Source organism: Anopheles funestus, chromosome X, assembly GCF_943734845.2.
Source record: "Anopheles funestus chromosome X, idAnoFuneDA-416_04, whole genome shotgun sequence".
In the NCBI taxonomy this organism is placed as follows: domain Eukaryota; kingdom Metazoa; phylum Arthropoda; class Insecta; order Diptera; family Culicidae; genus Anopheles; species Anopheles funestus.
The window spans coordinates 7,866,476-7,879,572 of record NC_064597.1 but is presented as its reverse complement, the minus strand read 5'-3'; the positions used below and the strand labels follow the sequence as shown (position 1 = coordinate 7,879,572).

The 13,097-nt window shown below is 43.7% G+C and overlaps 2 protein-coding genes across 2 annotated transcripts; one reads left to right on the top strand and one right to left on the bottom strand.

Annotated features, from left to right (window-relative positions):
- Positions 1-121: 121 nt before the first annotated feature.
- Positions 122-2,827, bottom strand: LOC125770089 (peptidyl-prolyl cis-trans isomerase-like). Its single transcript, XM_049439323.1, has 2 exons — positions 2,479-2,827; positions 122-962 (listed from the first exon to the last, which is right to left on the bottom strand). Exons 1-2 carry the CDS (start codon positions 2,701-2,703, stop codon positions 537-539), a joined length of 651 nt encoding a protein of 216 aa, XP_049295280.1. The 5' UTR covers positions 2,704-2,827; the 3' UTR covers positions 122-536.
- A 639-nt stretch (positions 2,828-3,466) lies between these two features.
- LOC125770168 (cell division cycle and apoptosis regulator protein 1-like) lies at positions 3,467-12,471 on the top strand. Its single transcript, XM_049439523.1, has 10 exons — positions 3,467-3,896; positions 3,970-4,613; positions 4,694-4,893; positions 5,516-6,028; positions 7,205-7,808; positions 8,580-8,703; positions 9,508-10,890; positions 10,991-11,226; positions 11,514-11,632; positions 11,713-12,471. The coding sequence occupies exons 1-10, from the start codon at positions 3,779-3,781 to the stop codon at positions 11,939-11,941; spliced, it is 4,170 nt and encodes a 1,389-aa protein (XP_049295480.1). The 5' UTR covers positions 3,467-3,778; the 3' UTR covers positions 11,942-12,471.
- The last annotated feature ends 626 nt before the right edge of the window (positions 12,472-13,097 follow it).

Sequence of the window (13,097 nt, the reverse complement as noted above, 5' to 3'; positions counted from 1 at the left end):
CATTTGATTCTTTCAGTTCATCTTTGTCAAGTTGGCTGCACAACTTAGTATGTAACCCGTATGATTATTTAATACCTCTTTAACATAGACAATAGACAAAGCAATGTTCATAAATTAACAGTTCTTGTTTACCATTATTACTCTTTATTCTTGTTCTTGTTAAAGAAGTATGGGTTTTAGCGAGACAGGACAAAATGCATCATTACGTAATGAGCGAACACCTCAGATAGGAATAACACTATCCTGATCATCCCTAGACGTCGGAAGGAAACACACCGCCAAACTAGTGCGGAGTTTTCCCCCCGAATCAAATGCATAATATTCAGTTGTTCTACTATTAACTTGTTTACTTCCTGATTTATTAAATGTGTGAGTGTGTGATTGTGTTTTTGTTAAAAAAAACGAAGGAATCATTGACTGAAGTAAAAGGAAAGTATCGAAGCTGCAGCAACAGTGCGCGGCGCTAGACGGGCGCACACGGGGCTAGGGTTGAAGCGCAGACCGAAAAAAAAGTAAAGAAAAAAAAAACACTGGATTTACAGCTGGCCACAGTTAGCTACGACGAACTGCTTCGACGGTTTGCCCGAGTGGCATCCGAAGGACTCGATCTTTCGCACCACGTCCATGCCCTCCACTACGCTACCGAAGACGACGTGACGATCGTTCAACCAGGCCGTCTTCACGGTAGTGATGAAAAACTGGGAACCGTTCGTGTTGGGGCCAGCGTTCGCCATCGACAGGATGCCCGGACCGGTGTGCTTCAGGACGAAGTTCTCATCCTCGAACTTGTTGCCGTAGATCGATTTTCCACCGGTACCGTTGTGGTTTTGGAAATCACCGCCCTGGCACATGAAGTTCGGGATCACACGGTGAAAGATCGATCCCTTGTAGCCGAAACCCTTCTCGCCCGTGCACAGCGCGCGGAAGTTTTCACACGTCTTCGGGACGACGTCGGGACGCAGCTGCAAAAAGGGGGAAAAACGGTAAACATGTGCGTGTGTATTAGAGTTTGATGAAAAACATGGTATTAATGGAAATATTGTACATAAAAAATACATTAACTTTTACAGTTTTTATAAGCCAGACATACAGATCTAGCTTGTATGGGCAACTCAATGCCATCAACCCAAATAAATATTTAAAATTTATTTAAAAAAAATAAATATTCTGCTTAAATAGCAGAAAAGTATCTTCTTCTTCTTCTCTTTAGCATAAAGGCCTCTGAGGTCATGCCGGCCATTTCTGGCTTACGAGACTTATTTTACCACGTAGCTGGATACTCAGTGTTTGCTATGGAGGGACGGTCGGGATGGGATTTGATCCCCGGCCCTGTCTTGTGGAACCAACACCGTTTATCACATACACCACCGGGGCCACCAGCAGAAAAGTGTATACTCATCAAATGGTGTGAAAATCCGAAATTTTCTTACAGGATTCATTAGTCACTTACAGGGACTTGAAGCCATTTTCTGTATATTTGTGTAAAACACAAGTACGAAAACCTTGTTTTAAACCCATTCTCCTGCCACCGGCTTTCTATCTTTTCCCACCTTATGGCCAAAGTACGACGGAGTGTCAAGTCATGTTAGTGGGCAGAATAGAGGTTCTACAGTAAAAAGTGTTACCAGAGACAGCGTTATGAAACGGGTAACGAGATCGATTGGGCACAAACTGCAGGCAAATAAATACCGAGAGTGTGAATGATAATTGGACGCATAGTTATGCAGCAGGCGCACTGCCATTCGCCGTCATGGTAGTGGTATATGTGTGCAAATCGTATGAAGTCTCTTCCGCAAGGGCGCGCACACACACACATACACACAGCAACAGCCCATGCCGGGGGGAATGGTGGAACTTATTCGCTACATTCAAATCTATAGAAGGGCATTTAAATGTGAAATTGTTTCATTTTACATTCTTCCACAATTTCGCTACACTACCCAAAAACGGGTATGTGATAGACGTGTACATGTATACTGGAACGCCCCGGGATCCACTCATACATGCTCAAACACTATGCAGGATACAGGCTGCATTTGTAATCGATGGTGATAAAAATGCAATGGCAAGACAGAGGCGCACACACACATGTAAGAAGAAAAAAGACATGTCGATGAGTAGTTAAAAATTAACATCATGTAACAATGTAAGTTCTCTACGGAGAATGACGAGAAATAGATTAGCGGCTTTTCCATTATTTCACATGTTCACACGCACGCCCATGAGACGGCTCCGTACCGTTCCACACATTTTTAAGCCTGCTAGGAGACGGATCTATAATCACCGGCATGAAGCTTTTAGAAGGTGATTTTCATACCACTTAGCAACCTCTGCTTCCGATCCATTTGCAAATGGATTCCGAAAAGATACTTTTCGCCTTTCCCCTTAACATATCCTTTAACAACTGGAAGAACAACACTTTTTGGCGTGTGACTAAGTAACAGTAAAAAAAAACTCCCTCCCCTGGAAAACACTTACCTCGATCACGATCCGGCCGAGCGGCTGGTTGTCCATCGTCATGTCGAAAAAGCAACGCGGCAGACTCATTTTCTTAGCAAAGGTTCGCGTTTGCGGCTGAATTCGCACACTACTATTATTGATAGCAGAAGTAGACCACTTCGAGGCGACACCGAGTAGGAACGCTTGATTGCTGCAGCAGCTCTTCGTGGAGACGATGGCGGTTAAAGCACGAGTGAGCAACATCACGGAAAGCGGAAACCGTTGATTGCGTTTTTCTACGAACACCGGTCGAACGGCAAACTGTCAAACTGTAAAGCCGTAGCCAAACGCAACGCTTTCACTCGGTGCGATTGCACGAAAAACCAACGACTACGGAGAAACGAATAATTTCGTCAGGAAGCACATTAAAATAAGTAAAATAAACGAAGGAATTTTATATTATTTACCACCTGAAGCGGTGAAAATGCCGGCACGCTTAGTTTACGAAATGAACGCTGATTGCGTGAGAGCGAGATTATATAATTTTGAAGTTATACCACTTTGCGACCAGTTCGACTGTACGTTGAACTTTGCGTTTTTAAACAAATCGTTTTAATTATTGTAAATAAGTGAAAATACTGTATGGTACGAATTTGTTATTGAAGAGAATTTATATGAGTAATAAATATAGTGTTAAATATTTTTAATTATACCAAGTTTTGAACCCACAACAAAAAACGCGAAAACGTACTTGGGAACGCATATTTGTTTTATACATAATTTTTAGAATAATATTTTAATAGTCATCGTGATTGTTTCAATTATTTTAATACGATTAGAGGTAAATTATATCTTTAAAAAAGCATCAAACTTTATTCGTTGTTTTCGGCTTTACGATTAGGCAATGGTCTAATTTTCCCGGCTTTGCAATGTTAACGTCAGATATGGCATCTGACAGCCGCCGCCATTGCTGTCATTGGTGAAAAGTGGTCTAAAGTATGCGTTTCCCTAAAAACGCACTGCTAGATTCGCACGGATTGTGTGCTTCGCACACACTGACACATTTTTTATTGTCAGCTTTTAGATGTTCGACGAATGGCAACTTCATTGTAGTGTGTGAAAACTATGCGGTGTCGGCTTGTTACAAGTCTAGCGCGTCGAAAGTTATTGCGAATAAAGCTAGATAAGTTCGATATTGAGTTTAACTTTTAGAGGTGAGATTTAGTTTGTGCTATTAAGAAAGGAGTTAGGAAGGGTTTGTGGTACGCTACGGTATTGCATTTGCGATCGGCAGCGTCGGTAGCATAAGTGGCACCAAATTTAGGTGCAGCAGTGTAATATGGCGTTCAATCAGAAAAATCCGCCATGGCAACGAAATGCTGGGCATCAGAGTATGGCTAACATGCAGGCAATTGTTAGCTTTCCGCAAGCGCAACCTGTCTACAATCCAAACATAGGTATGTGCAGGCAATGGTAGGCACAAACTGGGTGAAACGATTTAATCTTCCTCCCTCCACACACGATGCGCAGGGTTGCAGCAGCAACAGCAGCAGCAACAACAGCAGCAACAACAGCATGCACAGCAACAGCAGCAAAACATTTCCATTCTGCCGCAGATGGGCATCCAACAGTCGGCCATTTATTCGCAGACGGTACAATATCCTACATCGCGGCCAATCAATGCGATCGGGTACCAGAATCAACCACAATCGCAACCCGCCCCGCAACCACAGCAAGTGAATCCGAACACACCGAAGTTCAATCCGAACAACCGGGCGTTCAGCGGTACCGGTCTGGTGACGAAGCTGCAGAACGATTACGGCATCATCGACGACCAGGTATTCTTCCACACCAATACCTGCGTAAAGGGTATTTTACCGAAGGTGGGAGACCGTGTGCTGGTCGATGCGGCTTACAACACCAACATGCCGTTCAAGTGGAATGCTTCCCGCGTTCAGGTGCTGCAAACGACCAATCTGAACTCCTCGATGACTTCACACACCAACTCGTCGACGGCACGTTCGCACACGTCCGCGTACACCGGGAATGCCGGTTCGCAGAACAATGCATCGGAATCGCGCACGAATGTACGCAATCGATACTCGAACACAACGTCGCGTAAGTCACCGGACCGCAGCATGCGTCGTTCGTCCAATTCGCGCACGAAGGATGATGTGAGTAACACGGTTCAGTTGGTCGCCTTTTTGTGCGCTTCATTCACATGCTAATCGATTATTTGATTACCCTTCCCCAGTATGATGATATGGAGCGTAGACGGAAGCGTGACGATCGGGAAACGGACCGGAGTTCGTACCGCGAGAAACCACGCGCTCGTTCACCGGAACGACAGCGCGAGCGGGAACGCAGTCCGGTGAAGAAACATTCGCCCAAACGGGCCCGCCTTCGTTCGGTGCCGCCGTATATGGTGCAGGTTCCGAAACAACTGCTACCCGTGTAAGAATCCATACAAATGAAGACGTTTTACCAATTTACAGGGTATCCCGCAATTTTTTGACACTTTCCCAAAATCTTTTGAACGTTTCCCAGAGATTTTTGATTTCGTCCCATAAACTTTTGACACTTTCCCAGAGATTTTTGATTTCGTCCCCCCATTGATTTCGGTTTTTTAACAGTTTCCCAATTATTTTTGAATGTTACTTTATGGAGCTAATTTCTTCCCTAAAGTTCTTAGCACGCGGAGTACTTCTGAGTAGCTATTTAAATATTAGATTGGAAGAACTCAAATAATCAGGGTGTGTATAAATATAGGTAAACAAAATCATCTCTATATTTAAAAAAAATGTATTTGAAAAGAACTTCATATTTCATTTTCTGACACGTGCAACAAATCAAAACAAGTAGAAACAATTTTTTTCGGGGATTTTGTTTACTACTACTGACTTGACTATTTTCCTGGTGGTGGGTCATGTTGCTTCAAAAATCTCTGGGAAAGTGTCAAAAGATTATGGGACGAAATCAAAAATCTCTGGGAAAGTGTCAAAAAATTGCGGGATATCCAGTATCAATTATCCCAAGTTAACGATTTTCTTTTTTTTTCATTTTCCTTACTTCGTAGTAAAAGTGTCAGCATTCTGGAGTTGCGCGCCCGCTACCCGAAACTTTACATCCCTTCGGACTTTTTCCTCGCCGACATTGGATGGCCTAAAGCGTTCCCACCGAACGCACCGCTTCCCCTCCACACCGGCTGTCACTTTCACGTGTTTAACAAAGAGGTGGAACGACCATTGGCGCTGGAAAAAACGATTCTCGATCCACCGGACGCGGACTATCTCTACAGCGTCAAAGTGATGCTGATGAGCACCTCGGAGCTGGTCGACATCTACAAAAACTGTTTCTTCCGCAACGAAAAGGAGCGCCGGGATGAAGCGCGCAACTATGTGCATCCGACGCGCATGGTTAACTTCCTGGTTGGGGCGCGGGGAAAAAACGAGCTGATGGCTGTCGGTGGCCCATGGTCACCGTCGCTCGACGGGATGCATCCGCACGCCGACCCGAAGGTACTGATGCGGACGGCTATCCGCACGTGCAAAGCGCTCACCGGGATCGATCTGTCGGCGTGCTCCCTATGGTAGGTATCAAACTATTGCCGTTAACTGGTTGTTAAGCAAAAAAAAAGTTATACGATTGTTGCAGTGTTTCGCATCCGGGTTTGATCGGTCGCTATTTGCCACGATACGATCTTACATGTTTTGGTCAAATATCTTCATCCGTTATTTTTTTTTTTTAGCTGGCAGTACGAGTAAACGCGAGTAGGTCAAGCAGCTTTAATGCTTCACTCTGAAAGATTTTTTTCTTTCTTTTTTTCATTTGCTTCATGGCTCTATTAATGGTGCTAGTAGGTTTACAAATTTAATTTGTTTAGTTAGGGTTACATTTTCCTATTTATGTTTTTTTCTTCTTCTCGTGTGGCGTTAAATCTCTGACCAAAAGCGTGAACATTCTTCATTTTTTTTTCTAATTTGATTTTTCCTGTATCTCTTAAAGATAGATTTTTTTCTCTCACATTGTAGTTGTATGTGTATCTTAAACAAATCTACTACACACAGAAAATATTACATCTATCCTTTAATTTATCTTCTACTTCTATGGTACGCATATTTATATATACACGTTCAATCGTTCAATTGTACTATTTCTTTCATATTTATCCCGCCAACGCATGATAGTCTTACTGCTAGTCGAACAAGAACAGAATGTCTTTACAACAAAATAATTTTGTTATTAGTTTAAATTAAAGTCTACATGCTCACAATGGGTTCAACGGTTCACCAATATTTCCCTTACAGTACCAACCGGTTAGCTAATATTCGGTTTATTGCAATGATGTAAGCTTTCCCGCTGCTTCTTCCTGGCACTACTCACTCACACTTCTAAACTCGAGTAATCTAAGTATTGCAAATTAAATTGTTTTCATACTTTAAATTGTTCGCGTGTATCTTCACACTTGGGAAGTAGAGCAACGAACAAATCTTACCCATCAGTTGGTTTGAATTGGAGTCGAGGTATTTTTTTATTGGGAACGTACGTGACTGTCCGTGTGAAGTTTGCAAAACACACGCACATCTTGGCGATACATAATGATAGGACTTGCGTTGCGTTCGGAACATGACTGATCTTGACGAAAAAAAGAAAAAAAAACAGTTTATCTCTCTCTTCATAATATCATAATTATAACACACCAACCAATTACCATTTTTTTTAACATTTTCAATCTGAACCAAACCTACTGCTGTATACAACACAGGTACCGTTTCGTGGATATCTATTACCGTCGCACTGAATCCTACCATAAAGGTCGTTTGATTCCGCCACGCGTTGAAACGGTGGTCATATTTCTGCCCCGTATGAGTGCCTGCATACCATCGGAAAACCAGTGGGATAAGATACAGCAGAATTACCAACTTCATTTGGAACGCATTCTTAAAAGTAGCAACTCTAGCAGCAGTGGGGACGACGCCATTGATGGTGGCGCCAGTGTTCAGGAGGTAGCGACGATGGCCGAAACGACGGTCGCACAGAATTCTAACAGCGTGGAGGATGTTGGCAAGTCTACCGGATCCGCCGCTAGCGTTGCGGTGGAATCGTCGGCAGGGTCAGCATCAGCCGAATCGCAGGAACAACAGCAGCAGGAGCAGCAGCAACAGCAGCAGCAGCAGGAGCAGCAGCAACAGCAGCCGGAGCAGCAGCAGCAGTTGGGAGAAATGAATGCGGCGGTCGGTTCTACGATGGAAACATCCGATGCAGACGGTGGTCAGCAGAATGCAGCTGCCAGTTCGGGCACGGTATTGGTGAACGAGGGCGGCAGTAGCAGCAGCAACAACAGCAGCAACAGTAGCAGCACAATAATGGTAACGAATACCAGTAGCCTACATCCAGTGAATGGTCGAGGTGGATCAACAATTGCTGCTGTGATGTCTCCATCCACCCAGTAAAACGATAAGAAGGGTTTATAGCAATTAATTCTACTTTCACAAAACAAAAAAAACACATACGCGTACACGTGCCATACACACTCTAGATTTGTTTCACAAACCAACGTGACCCCCGAGAGTTTTGGAACCGAAACCGTCCTTCTTTTGGGGGCATGTGCGAGAAATGTGCTATTCTCATATTCATGGCATTCTCATGAACAAAACGGCAACACACTTGTTACTATTTTCACATTGATAAACTTTATATGTCTCGCAATCTGGGGTTTTACCTTCGGCCGGTTTTAAATATGCGCCATTCAGTTGCATTTTGCTACACTTTGGGACCTTTTGTTTTGTTTTTAAATCATTAACGCATTTTAGGATAGCTTATCGATGCCCTAACACGATCACTCCTTCCCATCTACAACCATACAACAAATCCCCTCCCCCCCCCCCCCCCCCCCCCTTCCCCCACATCCCACCCATTCCTCATTATGATTACAATTTTTTGTTATAAGTATAGCCGTATGAATGTGTGACAAAGCAAGTGCTGAGTTACGATACTCATCACTCTTACAGTAGCTGTGTTCCATACGAATGGTGTAGCGTAATATATTGCGTCCCGACTATATTGTTTACCACATGCAAGTTGTGAAGAACTGAAACTAACACACAACGTTTCCATCCATTGTTTGTGTACATTTACAGCTGCCCACGGACACTGTTGCTGCCACGGTGACTACTGACCCGGAGATGTTGCTGGTGGAATACAAAAAAATGAAGGTGGCCGAGCTAAAGGTCGAGCTGACAAATCGGAACCTTCCGACCGACGGTATGTATTTTTTTTTCGTAGCCTTCTGTATCTTATGGTTGGGTTCGGTAAATAACAATTGTTTACAGTAGTAAAGTTGTTGAGGGAATGTTAACTACTTTCCACTTATAAACAATTCAAGAAAATTGATGCTTTGCCCAGAATCAATTCTTAACTGACTGGGAAGCTTTCAATTCGTGTTCCAATCATACTGGAGTTCGTTAAAGAGATCGGAAGGATTCTAATTAATGATGGCTCCAAATCCAAATTTTCCGTAGTCTCGAAATTTGATCCCGAAATCGGATCCGGAATCGGATCTGGAATCGGATCCGGAATCGGATCCGGAATCGGATCTGGAATCGGATCTGGAATCGGATCTGGAATCGGATCTGGAATCGGATCTGGAATCGGTTCCGGAATCGGATCTGGAATCGGAATCGGATCTGAAATCGATTCCGGAATCGGATCTGGAATCGGATCTGGAATCGGATCCGGAATCGATTTCGGAATCAGATCTGGAATCGATTCCGGAATCGGATTGGGAATCGGATCGGGAATCGGATCTGTAATCGGATCTGTAATCGGATCTGGAATCGCATCTGGAATCGCATCTGGAATCGGATCTGGAATCGTTTTCGGAATCAGAAACGATTCCGAACACCGAATCGGAATACGGTTCCGACTGTCCATCACTAATTCCAACATCACTCTCTATATATTACACTTCTACACGAAAAGCAAGAAAAACCCTGTCCTGATATTATTAACATTTTAATTGTGTTTTTTTTTTCTTTGCATGACATAATGTTGACTGACATTCTGCAGGTGTGAAGGCTGTGTTACTTGCCCGACTGTCTGAAGCGATTATTGAAGAAAGTCAACAAGCTTCACAACCCACAGCGGTGGAAGATAAGGAAGAAGCCCCTGAAGCCGATTCAACCATACCCGATACCGATGGTGTACTGCAAAGTGAACCAGAAGCGGTTGACAAGGAGGTCAAGCCATGCCCGGATGTGGAGATGACCGATCTGTCTAAGGTTCCGAAGGAAGAACCCGACAACGGAACGAACGAAAGCAACGATAAAGTTGTTCCTTCTGGTAGCGATGCTAGTGAGGCGAATAAGGCGGAAACCAGCCAGCAGGATGCTGCCGTCACCAACGCTACATCAGCAACGGCAGCTAGCACCACTGGGCGCAAAAAGGAACAAACCGTCAAGCTGAGTGAGAAGGACCGGAAAAACTTCGAACGGTGGTACACGATGCCAAAGGAGCCGCACGTTGTTGTACATCCGTCGCGTACGGCTAAATCCGGCAAGTTCGACTGTTCGGTCGTGTCACTATCGGTGCTGCTTGACTACCGGCCGGAGGACACGAAGGAACATTCGTTCGAGGTGGCACTGTTTGCCGAGCTGTTTAACGATATGCTGGCGCGTGACTTTGGGTTCAAAATCTACAGCGAACTACACAAGCTAGCGAAAAAAGCGAACGAGAAAGTGGCGGAAAACAAAAAAGATGGTGCGGCTCCGTCTGCTACAGAAGCAGCAAAATCCCGCTCGGACGGTGGTGCTGGTGGTGAGACAAGTAATGGTGAGGATAGTAAAGTGAGTACGACGGATAAGACCGAGACCACCGCTAGGGGGAAGGACGATAAGGAGCAAAACGATCGGAAGCGCCGCCAACGGAGCGTCGAAGATGATCATCGTCCGAAGGCAGATACGGAACCGGCCCGCTTTTACACGGTGCTGCCGGAACTGCTGCTCTCGTTCGTGTATTTCGACATCACGCAGTGTGGCTACATGTTGGAGAAAGATCTGGTGGAGCTGATTTACAGCCTCGGGCTGAATCTGTCCCGTTCGCAAATACGCAAAACCGTGGGTGATGTGGCCGCGGCCAAGAACACGCTGCACTACAGGCAACTCACCGACAAGGTGCTGGATGCGGACAAACCCAACAAGAAGGTGGGCGAGGATGGCGCCGCAGCCCAACAGCCGGCCAGCGCCTCGGAATCGATAACAGTCGATGGTGGGCCAGAGTACGAACTTACTGAGGAGCAAGCGCTGGAAATAGCGCTCGGCAACACGGATTACATGGGCCAGCTGCAAACCAGCGTCATGGACCTCCTCAACGGTAGTGATGAATCAACGCAAGAACCAATGGCAAAGAAAATCAAAACCGAATGCACCGAAGACCTTCCGTCAACATCCGATGGTGAGTTTTTCTTCGTCCCAGCTGTTTTTTTGTATGTAAATAAGCGATATGCTGGTACTTAATACGCTTTGAATGTGTTTTTTTTAAATATGTTTTGCAGGTTTAGTAGAATACAAAGGCACTATTGTGGATGTCGGTAAAAGTTTGGAGCAAACTAAACTCATCGAACAAGCACGCGAGCGTGCGGAAAAGTCACTAGAGATACTGCGCAACATGTACGACGAGCTGACCGCCAACAACAAACGTTCGATACAGCACAACAGCGAGCTGGTGGCCGATTTGAAAAGTTCCAAGAAAAAGCTGATCGAAAATGAATTAATGATTCGTGATCTGACGGTGAGTTTTTTTTTTTGAAGTGTTTGAATTTGTCCGGTTTTGTTTACACGATGAAACATGAGTAAATTTGAAACCGATTCAGAAAAAAAAAAATACTCTGTAATGTATGAAGTCGGCATTATAGGAAAATCTGTGATAAAAACAACCGTTGGCTGTTTTTATGACGATTATTTGTTTTCTTTGCATTTTTGCTATTCATGAAATACTTGGCTTACTGTTGCCATTAGAGATAATATTTTATATAGAACTAATCTCGTAAAAACATTGCACTTCCATTCTTTGTACAGCGCAAAAATGCGGAATATCATTCAATCTTGACAAGTGTTTATGACCGCGTCCGTCCTGCGGTAAGCGTCCCAGATCGCAAACGGTCAACATCCACCGTCTCCACATCCAAGCGCGAAAGGTAAGCGAATTGCATTTGTGTAATTGCCACTGGCTCTCTCGCCTTTATCTCACCTTATACTCGACTTTATCTTTCCGAAGTTCGAAGGAAAAATCTGCTGCCCCGAAGGATAAGGAAGTCGTCCCGGATGCGAAGAAGGCAGATAAATCTACTGTCGATGCGGATAAAGCAAAGCGTGAGACTGGCACCGTAACGCAGGGTGAGCGTACGGTGGAAACATCACAGAACGCAGCAAAGGATGGTGGCGCCACGACGAACGACAAGGAACATGCAGAAAGCGTTACTATCGCCAAAAGTGACCATGAATAGTGCTTTTTGATATTATTATTTTTTTGTTTGTTCACGCAGGGCCAATTGAAAAAAGGGGGGACAGCCCCATAACCACCATCAATATTTGGTGTGCGCCTTCTTTGCTAACTGAGGCCGTAATGTTTTATTATTCCTTTTTTTTCAAACTTTAAATGACTTATTTTCTTTAACCATTATCACTTGAAAAGGGTGCATCAACGAAGCGAGTCGTTACATCGCTAAAGCAGTTTGCGATATTTGTTTCGCAAAACACTATTTTCATCCTTTGAGTAATATTCTTTTTTAAATAACGGCAGCAAAATGTACAAAAAAGGAAAAACTCTTGCAAGATTTTTTTTTGCGTTTACACAAACAAAGACACACACACGATGTTCTGTTCACAGCGTTTGAACTCTATCAAAAAATCATACCGGTAGTTAATCCGGTTTTGCAAACGGAACAATCTGTCTAATACACACTAAATTCACACAATTAACTAGAGTGGCAATTAACGTTTTTTTTTTTCGAATAAATGAAACCACAAACTCTGACACGACCTGTACTGTATTATCCTTTTCTACGGGGTATGTACGCAGTTTTAAAACGCGTTTTTTGAGAGTAAGAAAAAGTTCCTTATCATTTAGTGATCAACACCCCCCCCCCCCCCCCCCCCTCCCCCCTTGGCAGTCGTCATGCGAACAAACGGTTTGTTCCTGTGCGGTTAGAGTGTAGTTGTTTAGGCTACAACATTTGGCGGATTATAATCGCGCAGATAGTCGTAATGTCCCTTTACACAGTGCTAAGTTAAATGCAAATGAACAATTGATGCACGAGCGGTATGAAAGGCGGGGAAAAATTCTAATAATAGACCTAAATCGACCATTTGGCAAATAATCATTTTTATTACATTTTCTTTAGCTCTTAGGTGTGTTTATATCATTATAGCTAATCTGATAAAAGAACAAGTTTCATATTTGTCACATACAGGATAGATAATCATCTATCATGTTTTTTTTTGTAAACAAGCTACTTTTGCTAGCTCTAATTTACATCCTTTTAAACAATATTCGGTGGCCTAAAAGCCAGTCATAATGCATTACACACGGAGGAAGGCTGGAAGCAAGCAAAAATCGTCCAAAGTAGATAAAAGTAGTATAATAAATTCTTTTAAAATAAA

Bases quoted from the DNA above. Each gene is read 5' to 3' on its own strand.
- LOC125770089 (XM_049439323.1), bottom strand. From the start codon at position 2,703: ATGTTGCTCACTCGTGCTTTAACCGCCATCGTCTCCACGAAGAGCTGC. The intron at 963-2,478 runs GTAAGTGTTTTC...CCCTTTTTGCAG, and splicing joins TCGGCCGGATCGTGATCGAG to CTGCGTCCCGACGTCGTCCC.
- LOC125770168 (XM_049439523.1), top strand. From the start codon at position 3,779: ATGGCGTTCAATCAGAAAAATCCGCCATGGCAACGAAATGCTGGGCAT. The intron at 3,897-3,969 runs GTATGTGCAGGC...CACGATGCGCAG, and splicing joins TGTCTACAATCCAAACATAG to GGTTGCAGCAGCAACAGCAG. The intron at 6,029-7,204 runs GTAGGTATCAAA...TATACAACACAG, and splicing joins CTGTCGGCGTGCTCCCTATG to GTACCGTTTCGTGGATATCT.